This window comes from Anas platyrhynchos, chromosome 34, assembly GCF_047663525.1.
Source record: "Anas platyrhynchos isolate ZD024472 breed Pekin duck chromosome 34, IASCAAS_PekinDuck_T2T, whole genome shotgun sequence".
NCBI classification, from domain to species: Eukaryota; Metazoa; Chordata; class Aves; order Anseriformes; family Anatidae; genus Anas; species Anas platyrhynchos.
The window spans coordinates 870577-891796 of NC_092622.1; the positions used below are offsets into that span (position 1 = coordinate 870577).

The 21220-nt window shown below is 67.2% G+C and overlaps 2 protein-coding genes across 2 annotated transcripts; one reads left to right on the forward strand and one right to left on the reverse strand.

Moving 5' to 3' along the window:
• Positions 1 to 699: 699 nt before the first annotated feature.
• On the reverse strand, positions 700 to 9018 carry LOC140000854 (kinesin heavy chain-like). Its single transcript, XM_072031820.1, is given in 20 exon segments — positions 700 to 910; positions 1244 to 1448; positions 1451 to 1475; positions 2007 to 2075; positions 2276 to 2487; positions 2602 to 2750; positions 3302 to 3327; positions 3329 to 3451; positions 3578 to 3682; positions 4231 to 4355; positions 5030 to 5062; positions 5065 to 5116; positions 5232 to 5287; positions 5895 to 5943; positions 6052 to 6156; positions 6242 to 6315; positions 6912 to 6969; positions 6971 to 7000; positions 8876 to 8949; positions 8952 to 9018. Coding segments are annotated over 20 exon segments (1833 nt in total). The 5' UTR covers positions 9004 to 9018.
• Positions 9019 to 10826: 1808 nt separating this feature from the next.
• Positions 10827 to 17229, forward strand: DCTN2 (dynactin subunit 2). The gene is made up of 14 exons (XM_072031878.1): positions 10827 to 10931; positions 11612 to 11680; positions 13952 to 14048; positions 14151 to 14212; positions 14929 to 15027; positions 15129 to 15289; positions 15412 to 15559; positions 15638 to 15703; positions 15786 to 15824; positions 16123 to 16200; positions 16339 to 16410; positions 16525 to 16627; positions 16733 to 16824; positions 16911 to 17229. The coding sequence occupies exons 1-14, from the start codon at positions 10896 to 10898 to the stop codon at positions 16995 to 16997; spliced, it is 1209 nt and encodes a 402-aa protein (XP_071887979.1). The 5' UTR covers positions 10827 to 10895; the 3' UTR covers positions 16998 to 17229.
• The last annotated feature ends 3991 nt before the right edge of the window (positions 17230 to 21220 follow it).

The following is a 21220-nucleotide window of genomic DNA, read 5'->3' on the forward strand; positions in this document are numbered from 1 at the left end:
CATGGAACAGCTCGGTGCAGCATGGCATGGCACAGAACAGCTCAGTGTGCGGCGTGGCGTGGCGCGGCACGGCGTGGTATGGCGCAGTCTGGTGCGGCGCGGAATAGCATGGCGCAGCGTGGCGCGGCGTGGCGTGGCGCGGAACAGCTCGGAGTGCGGCATGGCACAGCATGGCACGGCAGGAACAGCTTGGCACGGCATGGCATGGCATGGAACAGCTCAGTATGGCATGGAATGGCATGGCACAGCATGGCACGGCATGGCGCAGCTCAGTACGGCGTGGAATGGCCCAGCCTGGCCCTCACCAGCTTGATCTCGCCGTTGCCCACGATGACGCTGAACTCGCTCCAGCTCCTCCATCAGCCCGTTGAGCACCTCGACGCGTCGCGCCGCTTGCGCTGCCCCAGCTCCCGCACCCCGCTCCAGCTCATCCCCGCGACCCAGGTCGCGTGCGCCTCCAGGCACCGCTGACCCGCACCCCCCCCCCCGCACCCCCAGCCCCCCCGTCCGGGCTTCAGGGTGGCCCAGGAGCTGGGCTGCTGTTTTGGGGGGGGTTCTGGGCCGGGCATCCCGGTTTGGGAGCTCTGGGTGCTGCTGGTTCAGGGGTGAGGGGCCCGGTTTTGGGTCTGGGGGGCCCAGTTTGGAAGGGTGTTGGTTCTGGGGGTCCCAGCTGGGGTGCTGCTGGGGGTCCAGGTCCATTTAGGGGCCAGTAGGGGTCCCAGTGGGGGCTGCTGGTGGGTCCCAGGTGGGGTCCCAGTGGAGATCCCAGTTGAGGTGCCAGTCCAGGTGACTACTGGGATTCCCAGTGGGGTTCCAGTGGGATTCCCAGCTGAGGAGCCAGTTGGGATACAGAGGGGGGTCCCAGTGGGGATTCAGACTGGGGTAGCAACTGGGGTTGTTGGGGTCCCAACTGAGGAGCCAGTTAGGGGGGGGCTCATGGGGTTCCAGTTAGGGGCTGGACAGCCTAGGGACCCAGCTGGGTCCCAGTGAGGTTCCCGTTTGGGTGCCCACCAGGGCTCCCAGTAGGGTCCCAGTGGGGTTCCCATTTGGGTGCCCACCAGGGTTCCCAGTAGGATCCCAGTGGGGTCCCAGTAAGGTTTCCAGTTGGGGTGCCCACGGGGCTCCCAGCAGGATTCCCAGTGGAATCCCAGATTGGGTACAGATGTGGAGTCCATAGGGTTCCATTGAGGTGCCCACCGGGAGGCTCCCAATAGGATCCAGATTTGGGGTGGGGGTTCCCCACCATGGGGGCAGGGGGGGGGTCCCCACCTCGGTGCGGGCCAGCTCGTCGGCCAGCCGCCGGTTGTGGCGCCCGGTGTCCTCGGCCTCCTGCGCCTTGCGGTCGTAGCTGCGCGCCAGTTCCTCCAGTGCCGCCAGTACCTCGGCCACCTCCGCCCGTGCCGCCCCGTGCTCGGCCCGCAGCGCTGCCAGCTCCCGCCGCGCCGCCTCCCCCCGCCCCGTGCTGCCGCCAGGACCTTTTTGGTTTTTTTTTGGGGGGGGAGAGATGGGGTGAGTTAGTGGGGGAGGTTTGGAGAGGCTCCAGGGGTCAGGGTGCGGATTGAGGAGGGGTCAGGGTGGGGGTCCCAAAGGTCAGGGGGGGGTTGGGGGAGAGGTGTCAGGGGTGGGGGTCCCGGGGGGGTTCAGTGGTGAGGGTGGGGGGCTCAAAGTGGTCAGGGTGGGGGTCCCAGGGTGGGGGTCACAGAAGGGTCCCGAAGTGGTTATGGTGGGGGGCCCAGGGGGGTCCCAGGGGGGTCCCAGTGGTCTGGGTGGGGGTCCCAAAGCAGTCAGGGTGGGGTACCAGGGGGTCCCAGGGCGGAGGTCCCAGCAGAGTCCCAAAGCAGTCAGGGTGGGGATCCCAGGGGGGTCCCAGGGGGTCTTGGGTGACAGCCTGGGGGGGGGGGCCGGAGGGCTTCCTCAGGGGTCGCCGCAGGTTTGGGGCCCACCGGATGGAGATGGGGGGCGTGGGGCTTTGGGGGGGGGGGGGGGGACAAAAAGGGGCCCCTCACCTCCTCCTGGTCCAGCATCTGCTGCTTGAGCTTCTCCATCAGCTGGCTCTGCTGGTTGATCTCATCGTCCTGGGGGGGGACAGGGTGGGGGCGTCACCCAGAGGGACCGGGGGGGGGGCACCAGGACACCCCAGGGCATCCTGAGGGCCCTGGGGGGGGGGATGGGATGGGACTGGGAGGTCCTCGAGGGTCCTGGCAGAGTCTGGGGGGGGTTTGGGGGAGTTCTGGGGGTCCCCAAATGATGGGGGGGGGTGAGGGGGGGCCCCCACCTTGTCATCCAGCTGCTTGTAGAGCTTGCGGATCTCCTCCTCGTACTTGTGCCGTTCCTCCTCGGAGATGTGGATGACGATGGAGGAGCTGTTGTCGTTGCGGGGGGGCTCGCTGCCGACCCCCCCCCGCCCTAATTCCTCGCCCCCCCCGGTCTCCGTCTCCGTCTCCGCCTCGGCCCCGCTCAGCTGCTCCGTCTCGGGCACGGCCTCCCCTGGAGGGGGGGGGGCACAGCCTCAGTTTCCCCACCCAGCACTCAGACGGGATTGGGGGGACAAGGACGCCCCCCCCACGCCCCCCCAAATGCCGGGGGGGGGTCCCCGCTCACCGCTGCGCCAGCGGCTGAGCTCGGCCTCGAGGCGGGCGATGGTTTCCTTCAGCGCCTTGTTCTTCTCCTTCTCCTTCTCATATTTCTTCTTCCACTGCTCCGCCGTCAGCTCCAGGTTCACCGACGCCGTGTTCTTGATGGTCTTGGCCCTGCGCCGCGGGGGGGGGGGGACACAGAAAAATCCTCAGCCGTGACCCCCCCCTGTCCTCACCAAGCCCCCCCTGCCCTCACCGTGCCCACCCTGCGCCTCCCTCCCCAGGCAGCACCGCCAAGGACCCCCCAGACCCCATAATGGTGACCCCCCCCTTCTCCCAGTGCCCCCCCCCAGCCAGTGCAGGACCCGATAATGCAGCCCCCCCCACTTTGAGGAGTGGGGAGGGGTGGGGGGCTGCATTTTGGGGTGTCACAGCGCACGGGGTGCCGGAGAGGTGCGATGGGGACCATGGGTGCAGGGGGGGCTACAGGTGCAGGGGGGGGCTATGGGTGCGGGGGGGGGGCTGTTGGGGTGCTGGGGGGCAACGGGTGAGGGGGGGGCAATGGGTGCGGGGGGGGGCAGGGGCTGAATTTGGGGTGCAGACAGGGCGCACTGGAGGAGCGCTCTTGGAGAGGGCGTTTTGGGGCGCAATGGGATGCAGGGGGGGGCTTTGAGGAGCAGGGGGGGGGTCCTACTGCCCCCCCCCTCACCCCCCCCCCCCCGTACCGCTGCCCGAACATGAGGGTGGATTTTGGTCTCGGCGTCGTTGTAGCTGGAGGGGGAGCAGCAGATGAACATGGTGGTGCGGCAGTTGCCCCCCAGCGAGTCCTGCAGGATCCGCGTCATCTTGCTGTCCCGGTAGGGCACGTAGGCTTTCTGGGGGGGGGGGGGGGCACCGAGCCTCAGGGGGGGGGGCACCCAGCAACCCAACCCCCAAAACTCGGTATAGGGACCCCCGAGGAGTTATTGTGGGGATATGGGGGGGGGTCTCGGGGGTCCCACCGTGCCCTCGGCCAGCGCGGAGATGACGTTGCCCAGCGCCGACAGCGACTTGTTGATGTTCTTGGCCTCGTCCAGCACCGCCCCCTCGGCCCCCGTCTTGCTGACCTGGGGGGGGGGCGAGACTCAGAGGGACCCCCATGGGACACCCCCACCCCACCCCAAAACCCTCAGTGCCCCCAAACCCAGGGATACCCCCAGAATCCCCCCAAGACCCCCCCCCAAGACCCCCCCAAAGACCCCAGTGTCCCCAAACCCAAGGATATCCCCAGAGACTCCCCCAAGACCCCCCCCAAGGACCCCCAATGCCCTCAAACCCAGGGATACCCCCATAGACCCCCCCAAGACCCCCCTAAAAATCCCCAGTGCCCCCAAACCCACAGATACCCCCAGACACCCCCCAAGACCCCCCCCAAAGACCCCCCCAGCACCCCAAAACTCATGGATACCCCCAGAGACCCCCCAAGACCCCCCCAAGCACCCCCCCAACCCCCCCAGCACCCCCAAACCCCACAATACCCCCAGCCCCCAGCCACCCCCCTCCCCAAAGACCCTCCCTAGCCACCACAAACCCTCCTCCCCTGCCCTCCCCCAGCCCCCCTTGCCCCCTCCTCACCCCCCCCTCACCCCCCCTTACCCCCCCACCCCCCCCAAACCTTCTCGCTCCCGGCCAGGTCGACCAGGTAGAGCTTCCCGCTGAGCTTCTGCTCGGTCTCCACGTTCTCCTGCTTGATGTTGATGAGGAAGATGCTGTGGCTGCGCGAGCTGTGCTCGTTCATGTCTGCGGGCACACCACACCGCTGCGCCCCACCGGACCCCCCCCCCCAAAAAAAAAAAACAACCTCCCCGGACACCCCAAACACCCCCAGGGCACCCCATAGTGCCTAAGGGACCCCACAGTGCCCCAGGGACCCCACAGACCCCAATAACTCCCATGGCACCACACCGCTGCGCCCCACGCCCACAGGACCCCCCCCAAAAAAATAAAAAACAAAAAAAACCTCCCCAGACACCCCAAACACCCCCAGGGCACCCCAGGAACCCCTGGAACCCCCAGGAGCCCACAGACCCCAGTAACTCCCAGGGCACCCCAGGGACCCCACAGACCCCAATAACTCCCATGGCACCACACCTCTGCGCCCCGCGCCCACAGGACCCCCCCCCAAAAAAAACCTCCCCGGACACCCCCAGGGCACCTCAGGGACCCCCTGGAACCCCACTATGTCCCCCCCACAGTCCCTTACAGTACCCCAATAACTCCCAGGGCACCCCAGGGACCCTACAGCACCCCAGAGCCCCCCAACGACCCCAATACCTCCCACAGCACCCCAGAGACCCCACAACCCCCCAGAACCCCCCCCCCGCGGTGCCCCAGGGTGGCACACCGAGGACCCCGGGGACCCCCCAAGACCCCCCCATGCCCCCCCCCCCCCAGTGCCCCCCCCCAGTGCTCACTGGTGACGGCCACGTGCCGGTTGGATTTGCCTCGTCGATCACGTCCAGGATCTCCTCGGGGCTGGACACGAAGCGCTCCGTGCACCCCTGGGGGGGGGGCAAAAAATGGGGGGGGGGCAAAAAGGGGGGGCTCAGCTCAGCCTCCTGCCCCCCCACACAAACACACACCATGGGGGTTGCCCCCCCCCCCCCCCGACCTCACCTTGACGTAGGGCACCCGGTTCTTGTCCTCGTGCACCGACAGGTTGGTCTTGGTCACTGGGGGGGGGCACGGGGGGGGCACGGCCCCAGTGCGTGACTGGGAGCCCCCAGTGCTGCCCAGTTCAGCCCAGTGCTGCCCAGTGCATCCCAGTACTGCCCACTGCATCCCAGTGCTGCCCAGTTCCCAGCCGGTGCCTCCCAGTTAGTCCCAAACAGCCCTTGGTACTCGCCCAGTATTTGCCTGATGGCCACCAGTGCCTCCCAGTATGCTCCCAGTGTGCTCCCAGTACCCTCGCTGTCCCCCCGTGTTTCCCAGTATCCTCTTAGTGCCTCCCAGTACCCTCCCAGTACACTCCAAGTACTCTCCCAGTGCCCCCACTGCCCCCCCAGTTCTTCCCAGTACCTTCCCAGTGTCTTTCCATGCCCTGCAATGCCTTCCCAGTACCCTCCAGTACACTCCCAGTGCCCCTGCTGTCTCCCAGTACTTCCCAGTAACCTCCCAGTACTCTTCCAGTGCCCTCCCAGTACCCCCGCTGTCCCCCAGTGCTTTCCAGCACCTTCCCAGTACTCTCCCAGTACCCTCCCAGTAACTTCCCAGTGCCCCCGCTGTCCCCCAGTACCCTCCCAGTGCCTCCCAGTACCCTCCCAGTACCCCCCCACTCACTGTCCAGCAGGTCCCGGATCTTGTCCAGATAAATTTCAAAGTAGGAAACCTGGGGGGAGGGAATCGGGGTGAAGTTGGGGTGTGTGGGGGGGGTGCACCCAGGCCCTAACCCCCCCCCTCCAGTGCTCCCAGTGCTCCCAGTGCTCCCAGTGCCCACCTTGATGTGGAACTCAAGGTTCTCGTCCATGGCGTAGATGTGGTTGAAGATGTCCTGGGCGATGCGGGGGATGATGCCCATCTGCTGGGGGTCGTGCAGCTTCCCCTGGGGGGGGGATTCAAATTTTGGGGGGGGGGGGGTTCTGAGCCATCCCCCCACCCCCATAAATCCCCCCCCCGCCCCCCCTCACCTCCATGGTGTGGGTTTTGCCCGACGAGGTCTGCCCGTAGGCGAAGATGGTGCCGTTGTACCCCGCCAGCACGTCTGGGGGGGGGGGGCGTCAGTGTGAGGACCCCCCCCCACCTCGGGGACCCCCCCCCAGACACCCCCAAACCCGCCTGAGATGCCCAAGGGATGCTGAGCCCCCCCTCGCAGAGCACCCCGCAGCCCCTGAGATTGCAGAGCCCCCCCCCAAATCCCAGAGCCCCCCCCAAAACCCACAGAGCCCCCCCCAGTCCTGCAGACCCCAAAATCCCACAGAGTCCCCCCAAAAAAAACATAGAGCCCCCCCATCCTGCAGACCCCCCCAAGTCCGGCAGAGCCCCCCCCAGTCCCAATGACCCCCCCCATTCCTGCATAGCCCCCCCAAACCCCACAGAGCCCCCCCAAATCCCACAGAGCCCCCCCATCCTGCAGACCCCCCCAAGTCTCACAGAGCCCCCCCCCCAAAACTCCACCCCACCCCAGTCCCACAGACCCCCCCCCAAATTCCAGCCCCCCCCCGACCCACTGAACACCCCCCCCCTCACCTTCCCCCATCCCCAGAGCGGAGGGGGGGGTGGTCCCAAGGCTGGGTGCCCCCCCCCATGGTGCCCCCCTCCCCATGGTGCCCCCCCCCCATGGTGTCCCCCCCCGCTCACCCTTGACGATCTGCATGGCGCAGGCATGGTAAACCTGCTCCTGCGTCGTGTTGGGGGGGGAAGACGCGGTCGAAGACGTAGGGTTTGCCCTGGGGGGGGGCACAAAAAAAAATGGGGGGGGCCATAAAGGGGGGGGGGCTGTGTCCGGCAGGGCCCCCCCCCCAAAGTGCTGGGGGGCAGCGCCAAGCTCAGGGCTCCCCAAGGGGCACCAGTATGTTCCAGTGGGGCCCAGTAAGGAGTGGGGGGGTGTGCTGGGGGGGGGGTGAGTGCTGGGCTCCCCTGTGCCCCCCCCATATTTTCCCTGCCCCCATATTTTCTCTGCCCCCCCAGCCCCCCCCATGTCCCCATATGCCCCCGCCCCCCCCAGGTCCCTCCCCCGTACTCCTGACCCCCCCGCGCCCCCCTCCCCTTACACAACCCCCCCCAAGACCCCCCCAGAGCCCCCCCACACACACCCCAAGACCCCCCATATCCTTGCATACACCCCCATAGCCCCCCCATAGCCCCCCCATAGCCCCCCCATAACCCAGACCCCCCCAGACCCCCACATAGCCCCCCCAGACCCCCCCATACACCCCCAACCCCCCCCATACACCCCATAACCCCCCCGCCCCCCCATTCCCCGCCCCCCCCCGCCCATTCCCCGCCCCTCCCCGCCCCCCCGGGCGCTGTCCAGGCCCCGGTGCTGAACCCCCCCCATCCCCCCCCCCCCGCCGCAGCCCCCGCGCTGCGGGACCCAGGGGACGGGGCCACACCGGGGGGGGGGGGCACCGACCCCCCCACATCCCCCCCACCCCCCCGTGCCCCCCCCACGCCCAGCCCCTCCCCCGCAGCACCCCGCATTGCGCTGCCCCCCCCCCCCCCCCAGCGGCGCAGCATCACCGGCCCCCCCTCGCCCAAATCGGCCCCCCCACACACACCCAGGGACCCCCCCCCCCACAACCTCCCCTTCGCAGGACCTGGGGGGGGTCATTTTGGAGGGGGGGGGCGGGGGGGGTTGGCCGCTGTCCCTGAGTCCCACCCCCCCCATGGTTTTATCGCGGGGGGGGGGGCGGCGGCACCTAACAAAGGGTTGGGCCGGGCCACAGCCGGGGGGGGGGGGATTGCGGGGTGGGGGGGGGAAGATCTGCGGCAAACGCCCCCCCCCCCCGCAGACCCTCACGGGGCCTCTGATCGTGCTGGGTGTGGGGGGGGGGCACGTTGTAAACAACCCCCCCCCCCCCGGTACTGGGGGCCATGGGGAGCGCCCCCCCGGTGACCTTTACAAAGGGATTTTTTTTTGGGGGGGGGATAAAAAAAGGGGGGGGAACGCCCCGGGGGGGGGCTGGGCACATTTGGGCACCAGCTCTGCGGCCACACCCAGGCCGATTTTTCGCCCCCCCCCCGGCCATTCCCCACCCCCCCCTGCAGGCTCTATTCCCCCCCCCCAGTCTGACCCCCCCCATCCATCCCAGCCCCCCCCATCCTCCTACTGCCCCCCCTCTACCCCTGACCACCCCCAAAAAACCTCTCTGCCCCCCCCCAGCTACTCCCCCACCCTGCCGCATCACCCCCAGCCCCCCCCAAACCAAGTCTGGGGGTTCCCCCACGACCCCCCCAGACCCCTCCTGGCCCCCCCCCGGAAACTCACCCCCCCCCCCTCACTCTATCTGCCCCCCCAAGCTCTCTATTCCCCCCTAGCTATCCCCAAACCCTGCCGCATCACCCCCAGGCACCCCCAAAAACAAGTCTGGGGGTGCCCCCACGACCCCCCCACGACCCCCCCCGGCCCCCATGACCCCCCCCTGCCCCCCCCCGGCACTCCCCCCCCCACACACACACTCTCTACCCCCCCCAGCTACCCCCTCACCCTGCCGCATCACCCCCAGGCACCCCCCAAACCAAGTCTGGGGGTGCCCCCACGACCCCCCCACGACCCCCCCACGACCCCCACGACCCCCCCCCGGCCCCCCCCCGGCACTCACCCCCACCACCACGCTGTCGTCCCCCTGGAAGACGGGCAGGAATTTGTCCCCCCGCAGGATCTCCGCCTGGTTCAGGGCCGGAACCGGCACAGGACCTTGATGCTGCACTCGGTGCTGGGCTCCGCCATGCCGGGGGGGGCGGGGGGGGGGCACCCAAGGGTGCTAGCGATGGGGGGGGGGGCCCGAAGGTGCTGGGTGGCGCCCGAAGGTGCTGGGGGGCACCCAAGGGTTATGGGTGCTGGGAGGGAGGGGGCGCAAAGGGGTGCAGGATGGAGCTGGAGGGTGCTGGGGGGGGGCGCCCAAGGGTGCTGGGGGGCGCCCAAGGGTGCTGGGGGGTGCCCAAGGGTGCTGGGGGGGCGCCCAAGGGTGCTGGGGGGGCGCCCAGGGGTGCTGCCTGCAGCCTAAGGGTGCAGGATGGTGCCCGGGGGTGCTGGGGGGGGGGGGGAGCCCAAGGGTGCTTGGGGGGCGCCCAAGGGTGCTGGGTGGTCCCCAAGGATGCTGCGGGCACCCAAGGGTGCCGGATGGAGCCCGAGGGTGCTGGGGGGCACCCAAGGATGCTGAAAGCGCCCGGAGGTGCAGGATGGAGCCCAAGGGTGCTGGGAGGGGGGGGACAGCGCCCAGGGGTGCTGGTGGGGGGGGGTAGCCCAGGGATGCCGGATGGAGCCCAAGGGTGCTGAGGGGGGGGGGGCGCCGCCCAAGGGTGCAGGATGGGGATGGGGCCCGGGGATGCTCCGCAGCGCTCCCGTCGCCGTCGCCACTGCAGCCCCGGTACCGGAGATGCGGGGGGGGGAGTCTGGGAGGTGGGGAGGGGAGGGGAGGGGGGGGGCGGGCATGGGGGGGGGGGGAGGTTGAGGCCGCCCCCCCCCGCCCGCACACGCCCCCCCGTTAAGGAGGAGCCGCCCGAGGCCCTTAAGGTGGACGGAGATGGGGAGGGGGGGGCCCAAGCTGCCCTCCCCCTCCCCCCCGGTACTGTTTGTTGTTCCCCCCCCCCCCAAAATGCTGATTCACTGGCGGGGGGGGCGGAGGGGGAGGGGGGAAGGGGGGAGACGTCGGGGTCCTCCCCCTTCCTGTGCCCCCCCCCCCCTCCGTGTCCCTCCATATGTCCCCGTGCCCCCCCCATATACTCCCCAATGTCCCCTTGTCCCCCCCAGTGTCCCCCCAATGTCCCCTTGGCCCCCCCAGTGTCTCCATCCCCCCCAGTGTCCCCCCGGTGTCTCCATCTCCCCCCATGTCCCCTTACACCCCCGTGCCCCCCCCAATGTCCCCTTGTCCCCCCCTTGTCCCCCTCTCCCCCAGTGTCCCCTCAATGTCCCCATGTCCCCTTCCACCTCAGTGACCCCCCCCATGTCCCCCCAATGTTCCCATCTCCCCCAGTGTCCCCTTACACCCCCCGATGTCCCACCAATGTCCCCCCGCCCCCCCGTGCCCCCCAATATCCCCATGTCCCCCCTATGTCCACCTGTCCCCCGTGTCCCCATCTCTCCCAATGTCCCCCCAGTGTCCCCCAATGCCCCCCAGCCCCTCCGTGTCCCCCCAAGTCACCATGGCCCCCCAATGGCCCCCCAATGGCCCCCTGTCCCCCCAGTGTCCCCTCAATGTCCCCCACCCCCCAATGTCCCCCAGTGTCCCCCCAGTGTCCCCCTGTCCCCCCAGTTTCCCCTCAATGTCCCCCCAATGTCCCCATGTCCCCCCCATCCCCCCAATGTCCCCCACCCCCAATGTCCCCCAATGTCCCCCAGTGTCCCCCTGTCCCCCCAGTGTCCCCCCAATGTCCCCCACCCCCCAATTTCCCCTGTCCCCCCAATGACCCCCCAATGGCTCCCGTGTGCCCCTAATGTCCCCCTGTCCCCCCAGTGTCCCCCCTGTCCCCTCCTATCCCCCCAATGCCCCCCAACGCCCCCCAACGCCCCCCAATGTCCCCCCGTGTCCCCTTCCCCCCCCCAGGACTCCATTTCCCAGCGTGCCCCGCGCCGCAGCTCTCGCGCGAGCGGCCCCGCCCGGCCCCGGCCCCAGCCCCACCATGGCCGACCCCAAATACGCCGACCTGCCCGGCATCGTGAGTGGGGGGCGCGGGGGGGGACACGGGGGGCGCGGGGGGGAGACAGGGGGCTGGGGGGGACGGGGTGGGGCTGGGGGGGGGACACGGAGGTGTTTGGGGTGGGGGCATGGGGGGCTGGAGGGGGTTATGGGGTGTTTGGGGTGTTTGGGGTGGGGGGGATATGGGCTGGGGGGGGATATGGGGTGTTTGGGGGGGGGACAGGGGGTTGGGGGGGAGGATAAGGGGCTGGGGGGACAGAGTTTTTTTGAGGGGGGGTCATGGAGGTGTTGGGGGGGATATAGGGCTGGGGGTGGGGACATGGGGTGTTTGGGGTGGGGGGATATGGGGGTATTTGGGGGGGACAAGGGGGACATGGGGCTGGGGGGGAGGATATGGGGCTGGAGGGGACAGGGTTTTTTTTGAGGGGGGGGTCATGGAGGTGTTGGGGGGGATATAGGGCTGGGGGTGGGGACAGGGGGGTGTTTGGGGTGGGGGTACCTGGCATGCAGCAGGGCATGGAGGGGGGGGGCAGGGGGGACAGGGGGGGAAGTGGGAGCTGGGGGACCTGGGGGGTGTCCAGGAGAGCTGGGGGGGGGGGGCAGGGTCGCCATCTGAAGGCGTTTTGGGGGCAATTTGGGGCAGTTTGGGGCCGTTTGATGAGAAACGGACACCGAAAAAGGAACCTTTTTGTCCCCCAGGCCCGGAATGAGCCTGATGTGTACGAGACCAGCGACCTCCCCGAGGATGACCAGGCCGAGTTCGAGGCGGTAAGGCTTTGGGGGGGGGGGCCCCGTGTGGGGCAGGGCCAAGCCACGGTGCCGGTGCCCCCCCCCCCCCAAGGGGGTGCCAAAATCAGCTCCTGGCCCCGTGGTGCCGCGTCCCAGCCTGGGATTGCTGGGGGGGGGGGGGCTGGTCCCCATCCCCAGGCTCCGAATCCAGCCAGTGGCACGCGGAGGATAACGGGGGCTGGTGGGGGGGTGCATTGTGGTGCCCCCCCCCCCAAAAAAAAAAAAAGCACCTCCTGGGGTCCCGTGCCTAAATTTGCCTCGCCACGGCCACCCCCAAGGGTTCACACACGCTGCCGGCTGTCATCAGGGGGGCTCCCAGCCCAAAGGGGACCCCCGCTGAGCTCCTGGGGGGGGGTCTGTGTGCGCCCGGCCTGCGCCTCGTGTGTCCCCCCCCCTCGGTGCCACCTCCCCGCTGTCACACCGCGCATCCCGTGCTGCCTGCCGGGCTTCGCTCCGGGTGCTCGCGGGGTCCCCAAATGGCAACGGGGACACCGCAGCCTCACATCTCAGAGACGGGGGGGTCCGAGCACCCCCAAACCCCCCCCACCAAGGGGTGAAAACCTCGGCAGGGCGCTGAGCTCCCCCCCCCCAGACCCAGCGGGGCGGCTGCCCCCCGGCGGCACCTCGCCACGCTCAGGGGGACCCCGGTGACCAAGCGGTGCCGGGGACGTGCCCACCCCCGCCGGCTGCAGGCAGGAGCTGAAGGGTCCCGGGGGGGGGTTTAATCGCTCTCATCTCTCCCGGGAGCCCCCCCCCCGGCCCCCCGGAGCCCCTCGCGCAGCTTCCTTCTGTTTCCTGCCTCTCTCGCGCTGAACTGACCGGAGTTTTCCCCCCGTTCCTTCCCTCCCCTCCCCGCTCCCCACCTTGCCCGGACATAGTTTGCACAAGTAAGCCCGTTTGCTGCTTCTGGTTTTCTTTTATTTTCCTTTTTTGTTTGTTTTTCTGCATGCCATTTGGGGTTTGTTTTTGTTGTTTTTGTTTTTTTTTTTGCATGGGGCACCCCGCAACCCGACGCTGAGCCCCCCCTCCCCTAACACCGACTGCGACCGGGGCCGGGACGTGGCCGCGACCTGCTCCAGGCTGAGGACGGAGGGGGGGGTGCTCAGCAGCCCTGGGGAGGGCTTGGGGGGCTGTTTTGGCCTCCAGCACCCGCAGGGACCCCCCCTCCCAGTCCCCGCAGCAGGGTCGTGGCCGGTGCTGCTGGCTGCTAAAGGGGCCACGACTGGTGGAGCGCAGCCAGGGGCCGTCCTCGTCCCCCCCCCAGAGCTGCAGGGACCCGCCAGGGACAGGACGGGAAGAGAAGAGCTGCAGCAGGAGGGAGGAGGCTGGCGGAATTGGGGCTCCCCTCCAGCCCCAAAATCTTTGTGGAGCCCTCGGAGCCTGGCTGCGAGCACCACCCTGGGTGCCTCGGGGTGCCCGGTGCCGGAGCCCAGCCCGCTGCCGCCCCTCTTGTTGCCCTCGCCTCCATGCTGGTGGCCCCCTCCCCGTGACCACCCCCCCTCCCCGTGGCTCCTGAGCCCTGGTGCGGGGCTGGCGGGCGGCCCCGGTGGCAGAGGGCCGTGGGTGACGTGGGGCCAGGCGTGGGACAAACCTTCTAACGCCGTTTTTTCTCTTTCCTCTCCTCCTAACCTTGCTCTGACTTTCTCACCTCTGGGAAACGCAAGGAGCTGGTAAGAGCCCGTCCGTCGGCTGCCCTAACGCTCTGCTCTGCTCGCTGCCCCTCCCCGCAGCTGGACAGCCCCCCTCCCCAAAAAAAAAACACCCTGCCGGAGCGCTGCCCCCACTGCTCTCACCCCTTCTCCTCCACCTGCGCTGCGCCAGGGCTCCCTGCGAGTGCTTCAGGCCACGGCCGGGCGCAGGGGCTGGAGAGGGGAGCAGGCGGGGGGGGAGGTCCTCGGGGGGGCGAGGACCGCCCCGAGTCACTGTCTGTGTCTGCGGCGAAGCCTTGGAGTGGGCTCGGAGGGGTCCAGGTCCCACAAGCTGCCAGCACCCCTCACGGGGCTCCCGGCACCCCCAAAAGGGTGCTGAGCCTCGGTGCGCCCCGCTGCCAGGCCCTCCTGGGGGGTTTTCCTGCCCTTGGGGGGGGGCCGTGCCCCATCCTGGGGGCAGTCGGGGAGGACGGGGCTGAGCTCGGCCCCGTTTCCTGCCATCCTAGCCCCAAAAAGGCTGCCGGGGCTGCAGGGGGACGGCAGCCCCGCTGCGAGACCCTCGAGTCCCCCCCTCGTCCTTAGCGCCGTGTCCTGTGCGCAGGAGGAGCTCACCAGCACCAGCGTGGAGCACCTCATCATCAACCCCAACGCCGCCTTCGAGAAGTTCAAGGACAAGCGCCTGGGCACCGAGGGAGTGGGTGAGCTGCGGGGGCCCGGGTCGCCGAGGGGACCCCGGGGGGTGGCATAGCCGCACTGGGTGTTTTTGGGGCTGATGACCCCCCCCTGCTCTCCTCTCCCAGATTTCTCTGACCGCATCAGCAAGATGAGGACGACGGGCTACGAGGCCGGGGAGTACGAAATGGTGAGTGCAGAGCTCGTGGGGACGGGTCCTCAGCGTGAGTTTGTCCCCAGGGACGTCCCTGCTGGGGACCGTGACTCTGCCCAGGGCCGTGGCTCTGCCCCCAGCCCCAAATCACGCCGCAGAATCAACCTCAGATGGGTCGAGGTGGGCAGGGAACCCTCAGTCCTTGTGGTCCGACCCCCGTGCAGCCGTCTGGAGCTGCTGCCTGGGGCCACATCCCGGTGGCTTTTGGGGCTTTTCACTTGGTTTGTGCCCATTTTTTCTTGTCATGGGCTTTGGACCCAGACGATCCTTCAAGGCCCCTTCCAGGCAAACCAGTCCGTGATTCCCAGTAAGCCCCTCGGTGCTGGTGAGGGTGGGGTCCGGCCCCAACACCTCTCCTTGTGGGTTCTCCTTAACCCTTGGGCGAGGAAGCTGCCGTTGGCACCCCCCAGGACCCCCCTGGATTGCTGATACCTTGCAGCGTGATCCCTCCAGCAGTCCCCTGGGAGGCCCGGGCCCTGCGAACGTGACATTTCTCCTACCTATCTGTAGAGGGACTCAGCTACTTGTTTTTTTTCTGTCCAATTCTTTTCCTTGCACAGGTGCTGGAACCACCAAGGGGAATTGGGTCCCGGTGTCCCAGCACTGCCAGGTCCCTGATGGCCATGGGCAGGCCCCAAGTCCCCGTGACACCCCCCAGCTTTTCCTCACCCCCCCTTTTTATCTCTCTGCAGCTCGGTGAGGGCGTTGGTGCCAAAGAGACCCCTCAGCAGCGGTACCAGCGGCTGCAGCACGAGGTGCAGGAGCTGGTCCAGGAGGTGGAGCAGATCCAGGTGAGCATCCCCGCTGCCGTTTGGGAGCCGCGGGCAGATCGTCCCCGGGGGGAGGCTGACGCTGCTGCCTGTCCCCCCCCCACCTCCACCTCCCTTCACAGAGCGCGGTGAAGGATTCGGCGGCCGAGGAGGAGCTGACGCCCATGGCCTTGGCCAGGCAGGTGGAGGGCCTGAAGCAGCAGCTGGTCTCCAGCCACCTGGAGAAGCTGCTGGGCCCTGCCGCAGCCATCGACTTCGCAGACCCCGAAGGCGCCCTGGCCAAGTGAGTGCAGTCCTGAGGCCTCGTGGCCGCGCTTTGGGAAGCTGGGGGGCAGCGGGGGGAGGATGCCAGCGACCCCACGAGGCGGCACCAGGGCAGCGTGCCCAAATTTTGCTCTCTGCCAGGCGCCTGTTGCAGCAGCTGGAGGTGGCGAAGTGCAAGAAGGCAGCGGCGGGGAAGAGCCCTGCCAAGGCGCCAGCCCCCGCCGGGGACATGCTCACCTTTGAGCTGTACTGGAGGCCGGAACAGGACCAGTTCTCCCAGGCTGCCAAGGTGAGCGTGTGGAATCACGGCGTTTGACCCCAAAATGGGCTGTCCTGCCCTCTCAGCCCTCCTTTCCCTCGTTTCCAGATTGCGGAGCTGGAGAAGCGGCTGGCACAGCTGGAGGCGATGGTGCGGTACGAGCCTGACAGCCAGGTACGGGGCCGGGAGCTCCAGCCCTGCCACCCCCCTGCCCCCCATCCTCCAGGCCCCGCTGATGTGATTTTCCTCCCCGCAGAACCCGCTGTTGGTCGGGCTGAAGGGGACCAGCCTCGTGGTGAGTCCTAGAATCCTAAACCAGCCTGAGTTAAAGTGACCCATGAAGACCCTAGGGTCAAACTCCTGGCTCCACGCTAAGAATTAAGCCATAAATCTCAGAGCGTTGTCCCAACGCTTCTCAAATATCAGCAGGCTCGAGGCCATGGCCCCCTGCTTGGGGAGCCTGCTCTGCTGCTCCACCACCCTCTCAGCGAAGATTTTCTGTCCCAATCCCCCACCTGAACTTGCCCTGGTGCAGCTTTCAGCCTTTCCCTCGTGCCCAGGCACCCCGCAACCACCCTGTTCTCCTTCCCCAGGAGACCGTGCAGATCCTCCAAGCCAAAGTCAACATCCTGGACGTGGCTGTGCTGGACCAAGTGGAGGCTCGGCTGCAGGTGAGAGGGGATAAAAGGAGGCTGGGGATAAGCGGCACAGAGCCAGGGGAGAGCCAAGGGAGGGCACCAGCAAAGGCTATGAAGTTTGGGTGGATGCTGCTGGATTTGGTGTCTCACATCTGCCTCCCCCCTCCGCAGAGCGTCCTGGCGAAGGTGAATGAAATCGCCAAGCACAAGGCCGTTGTGCAGGACGCTGACACCCAGAGCAAGGTAAGAGCAGCAGGGCAGGCCCCCCAAAGCAACTGCAGCACGGGGGGCTTATGTGGAATCCCCCTGCAGACTGTGCTTACGCCCTCCTTTCTTGCTTTCCGCCCCTTGCCCCAGATCCACCAGGTCTATGAGATGATGCAGCGCTGGGACCCCGTGGCCAGCAGCCTGCCCGATGTAGTGCAGCGACTGCTGACCCTCAGGGAGCTGCACGAGCAAGGTGAGGGGCAAGGAAGGGGGATGCTGGGGACAGTGGCGTGGTGTGACAAGGGGGATCCTGGGGCCTGGGGGCCCTCCGGTGCTGAGTTTTCGCCTCCCTTCCCAGCCACACAGTTTGGGCAGGTCCTTGTGCACCTGGACACCACGCAGCAGGAGATAGCTGGTGCTCTCAAGGACAACACCGTGCTGCTGGCAGAGGTGAGCCCCAGCAGCATGTGCTGGGGTGGGAGGGGTCCCCATCCTGTCCCCCCTGCTCACTCCCTTCCCCACCGACCCCCCTGCAGGTCCAGAAGACGATGAAGGAAAACCTGGCCATTGTAGAGGACAACTTTGCTGACATAGAAGCCCGCATCAAGCGGCTGCAAAAGTGAGAGCACCCTGGAGCACCTCCCTCAGCATCTGCATCCACCCCCCCGGCGTCGTGGTCCCCTGGGAATCTCTCCCTCTGCCTGCAAGTAGCAGTCCCTGTTTGTGTGTACCTGGCCGTGCTCCCCTGCGCAGAATGGGGCTGTGGAGGGGCCCTTCCCACCCCCCAGTTAGCACATGGTGGGAGGCCACTGCCCCCCGTTCCTGGATTTACCCCAATAAATGTCCTGGATCGAAGCGCGTCTGTGCTGGCATCTCCTTCAGGCTGCGGGACATGAGCAGGGCCCAGCTGGGGTGTTTGAAATGCAGCTTTTACTGTGCATACAAGCCCTCCGAGCACCCCCAGTGTAGCTCGAGCTAAGACTTTACGCTTTTTTAGTTTAAACCCATTAGCCCTCGTGCTATCAGAGAAGAAATATTTCTCCTCAACACCTGCGGTGTGTTGGAGACATCATTGCGTGGGGCAGCACAGGAGAGGGGGCTTTGGAGAAAGGGGACAAAATCATCCAAATGTGGCCGGCTGCCTTTGTCCTGCTAAGCAGAGTAAGGTGAAAGGACGTGCGCTGGAACAGACCTTTATTTAGGAATAAACGGGCAAGATGGAGGGCACCAGGTCCCTGTGGAGGCGCTCAGTAAAGGAGCAGCTCCGAACCGGCCACCGCTGCCGGCTGCGTGATGCCTGCACGGGCCCCCAGCCCCTCACCTCCCTCCTCCGCACCCCTGCTGCTGAGGCTGTTTTTGGGGGCGTTGGGGGCACGGACACGCCATATAAGGTCATGTGGCGGCATCCTGCCTTTATGACGTCATCTCTCCCTTATGACGTCACAGCCACGGCACAGTATATAAGGCCCGCTCGCGCCCACAGGGCCAGCAGTAGGGATTGCCTCTGCTGCTGTGCGGTGCTGGTGTTTGCTGGGGGCTCAGAGCCTTCTGTCCCTCTCAGGCCCAGGCCGTGCGATTGCTGGTGGCTTTTGCTGGCGGCATTTGGTGACTGTTCACTGAGTTCCGGTAATTTCTGGTTATTTATTATTCGTGGTTATTGAAACCATGACCGGCGGTGGTGACGGCCAGGGGCCTGTGGCTCGTGGTCAGCCCTTATCCCGTCGGGGCCCTGTGCAGCAGAACGAGCACGGGCAGGAGCTGGAGGCGCTGTGGGCTCAGCTTCAGGCCGAGCGTCTCCGCTCCCAGGAGCTGCAGCGGCGCCTCAACACCGAGGCCCGGGAGCTGAAGAAGAGGGCAGAGCAGGAGCGGCAGCTCCTGGCCCAGCAGCTGCGCTCCAAATGGGAGCAGGAGCGGGCGCGGGAGCTGCAGCAGTTCGAGGAGCGGAGCCGGAGGCAGCGGGCGGTGGAGCTCCGGCAGCTGCTGCAAGAGAAGGAGGCCGAGCGGCGCCGGGAGCAGGAGCTGCTCCAGAAGCAGCGGGAGGACGCCGCGCAGATCCTGGCCCTGAAGAAGATGAGCCTGCAGAGAAGGCTCTTCTACAAAGAAATGGTGAAGAAGGCCGAGTGCGGAGCGCCTGCCTCCCACGACAGGGACAAGGCCGCGGCCCGGCGCCACGTGGGATTTCAAGTCTCAGGGCAGCAAGAGCCCTGCACCCCCGGCAGCGGAGACGGACGGCTTCTAGAGCAGAAAGCCAAACTGCTCAATGAACTGCAGGAGCTGAGGAGGCGATACGGGCTCCTGCAGGAGCAGGCCTGCCTTCTGAAGGACGAGGGCTCCCTGCTGGAAGCCAGGGAGAAGGCAGGGAGGCTCGCCAAGGACGTCAGCGAGCTGGGCCTCCTGACCAAGAAGCTGAAGGAAAGAGTCAGGCAGCTGAAAGAGCTTGCCGCGAGATTTGAAAATCCTGCTGCGAAGACTGAGGAGGTCGACCAGCAGCTGGTTGAAAAGGAGGCGATGGAGAAGCTTCGGCTGCAGAAGAAGCTGGACCTGGAACGCTCCCGGCTGAAGAACAGGAGCAAGGAGCTCAAGGTGCATCTGGCACAGATGCTGGAAGAAAAAGCCGCACGCGACCAGGAGAACTCTCAGCTGCTCAGGCAGAACGAGAGGATAAAGGAGACTGAGGCTGAAAACGCTGCTCTGAAGCAGGAAGTCCTGCAAGTGTCAGAGCAGCGAAATGCTAAACAGCTCATAGACGTACTGCAGTATCTCAGTTGTGAATTTCAGAACATGAGCCAACTGGCCAAAATAATGCAGCAACAGGAGATGGAGCGAGAGGAAACAGAGCTCATGCTGCAGAAGAAAGAAGAGGAGGCGAAGCATTGGCAGAAGGCTTGGGCAGAGCGACAACGGGCACATGAGGAAGAGCTGCAAGCGTTACGAGCGCAGCTGACACAATCCGAGCAGCGGTGTCAGCAGCAAAGGCAGCGATGTGAGCTGCTCTCACAAGGACTTGAGCTGGAGAAAAGCAAAAATTCCAACCGGATCATCTCACACCTGCCCCAGGAGACGACAGCTCCCTCAGCACAGGCCCGGGACCTCACGGACCACGAAGACGGCTCTGATGCTTCGGAAAAGTCAACCATCATCTACGCAAGCTCCACGACGTCAGATGTCACCCTCGACATCCCTGGGTGCTGCTTTTCCTCGGACGAGGGCTCTGTAGACGGGAGCGAAGAATCGGAAGCATGGCGCGTGTCCTCCACCCCACAGTCCCTGGGTCCGAACGAGTGCTCCCAAATGAAGTTTCCTCTGGCTCTGGGAAACGACGTCTATGTCTTTGGGGACAAGGAGCAGTGCTTCAAGCTGCTGAGGGAGCTGCAGGACTTTAGGAGAGGAATTCTCTCCTCCACGGCAGCTGCAGAAGGCTCAGCCCACAGCCAGGCGTCGGCTCTGGAGCTCCGTGACCCCGTGCCGGACAGCGGTACCGAAGCGAGTTCCTGCAGCAGAAGGGGACGGAAGAGCTGGAGAAGCAATAAATAAGGAATAAATCGTGATAAGAATTGGGGTCTGCGTGGTGCTTGGACTCGGGGGGGTGCTCGAGTTCCACATCAGCCGCTCCCTCCCTCCCCAAATAGGACACGAAGGGCTCAGGGGTTGAGATAACGCCGATAACGCTGCCGGTTGGGGGGGGTCGGGGGGGGGGGGGGGTGCTTGGGCTGTGACGTCATAGAGTGAAATTTGGGGTGGGGCTTGTCGGAGGGGCGGGGCTTGACTGGAGGGGGCGGGGCTTGGGTAGGAGGGACCGGAGGGGGAGGGGGAGGGGGAGGGGGAGGGGGGGACCCCGGTACCGGGCGGGGGGGGGGGGCTCCGGGCCCCCCCCAGCCCCCACCGCAGCGACCCCGCGGCCCGGGGATGGGCCGGGGGCTCCCGAACCCCCGTGGGAAGCCCCTCGGGGCCCCCCCGCGCCGCCTCCCGGCCGCCGCCTTTGTTCTGCTGCCAGACCCCTCCGGGGGGGGGCAGGGCCGGGGGGGGGGCCCGACGTTTCCACCCCCCCCCGCCCTGCCCTGCCCTGCAGCACCCCGGCGTCTGGCCCTGGCTTCGGGGTCAAGTTCCCAGGGGCCGGGGATGCGGCAGCCCCCCCCCCCCCCCCTTTACTGCCCCTCCCCGGGTTGGGGTTTGCAGCGGGGTCACCGCCTCGTGCCCCCCCCATCATGAAGAGGAGTTTCGGGATGCCCCCCCCCGCCCCAGGGAGGTTCCTGAGAGCAGCCCCAGCCCCCACGTCCCCCCCCCAGGATTTCCCTGTGCCGCCCCCCCCCAAGGCTGTGTCCGGCCCCCCCTGCTCAGCGCCATGCACTGGGTGCCCCCTGCCCCCCCCGGTGCCCCCCCCCCCATCGTTGGCACTGTCTCACTCATGGGGCCCGAGCACCCAGTGCCCCCCATGATGCCCCCAACTCGAAGCCAGCACCACCGGAGCCCCCTGAGATGGGACCCCCCCCATGGAGATGTGCCAGCTGCGGCATCACCACCCTGCCCCCCCCAGCACCCCCCCCCCCCCGCAGCCACCTCCCCACGCCTTTATCCCAGGCTTTGCCGCAATGCGGAGCCGCGGCTGCAGCCCCCTCCCCACGCCCAGCAGACTCAGCCCCCGCTGCAGCCCCGCAGCCCCCCCCATCTCCTGCCCCCCCCCCCCGAGCTCTGCCCCACATGCCCCTTTCACCCCCCCCCCCCAGTGTCCTTTCTGTTGTGGCTCCCTTGGGGGCTTTGTAGTGCCAGCAGTGCTGGGGGGGGGGCACGGAGCACCTTGGTTGTGGGGACACACTGTGCCCCCCCCCATGGGGATGGGGTCCCCAGC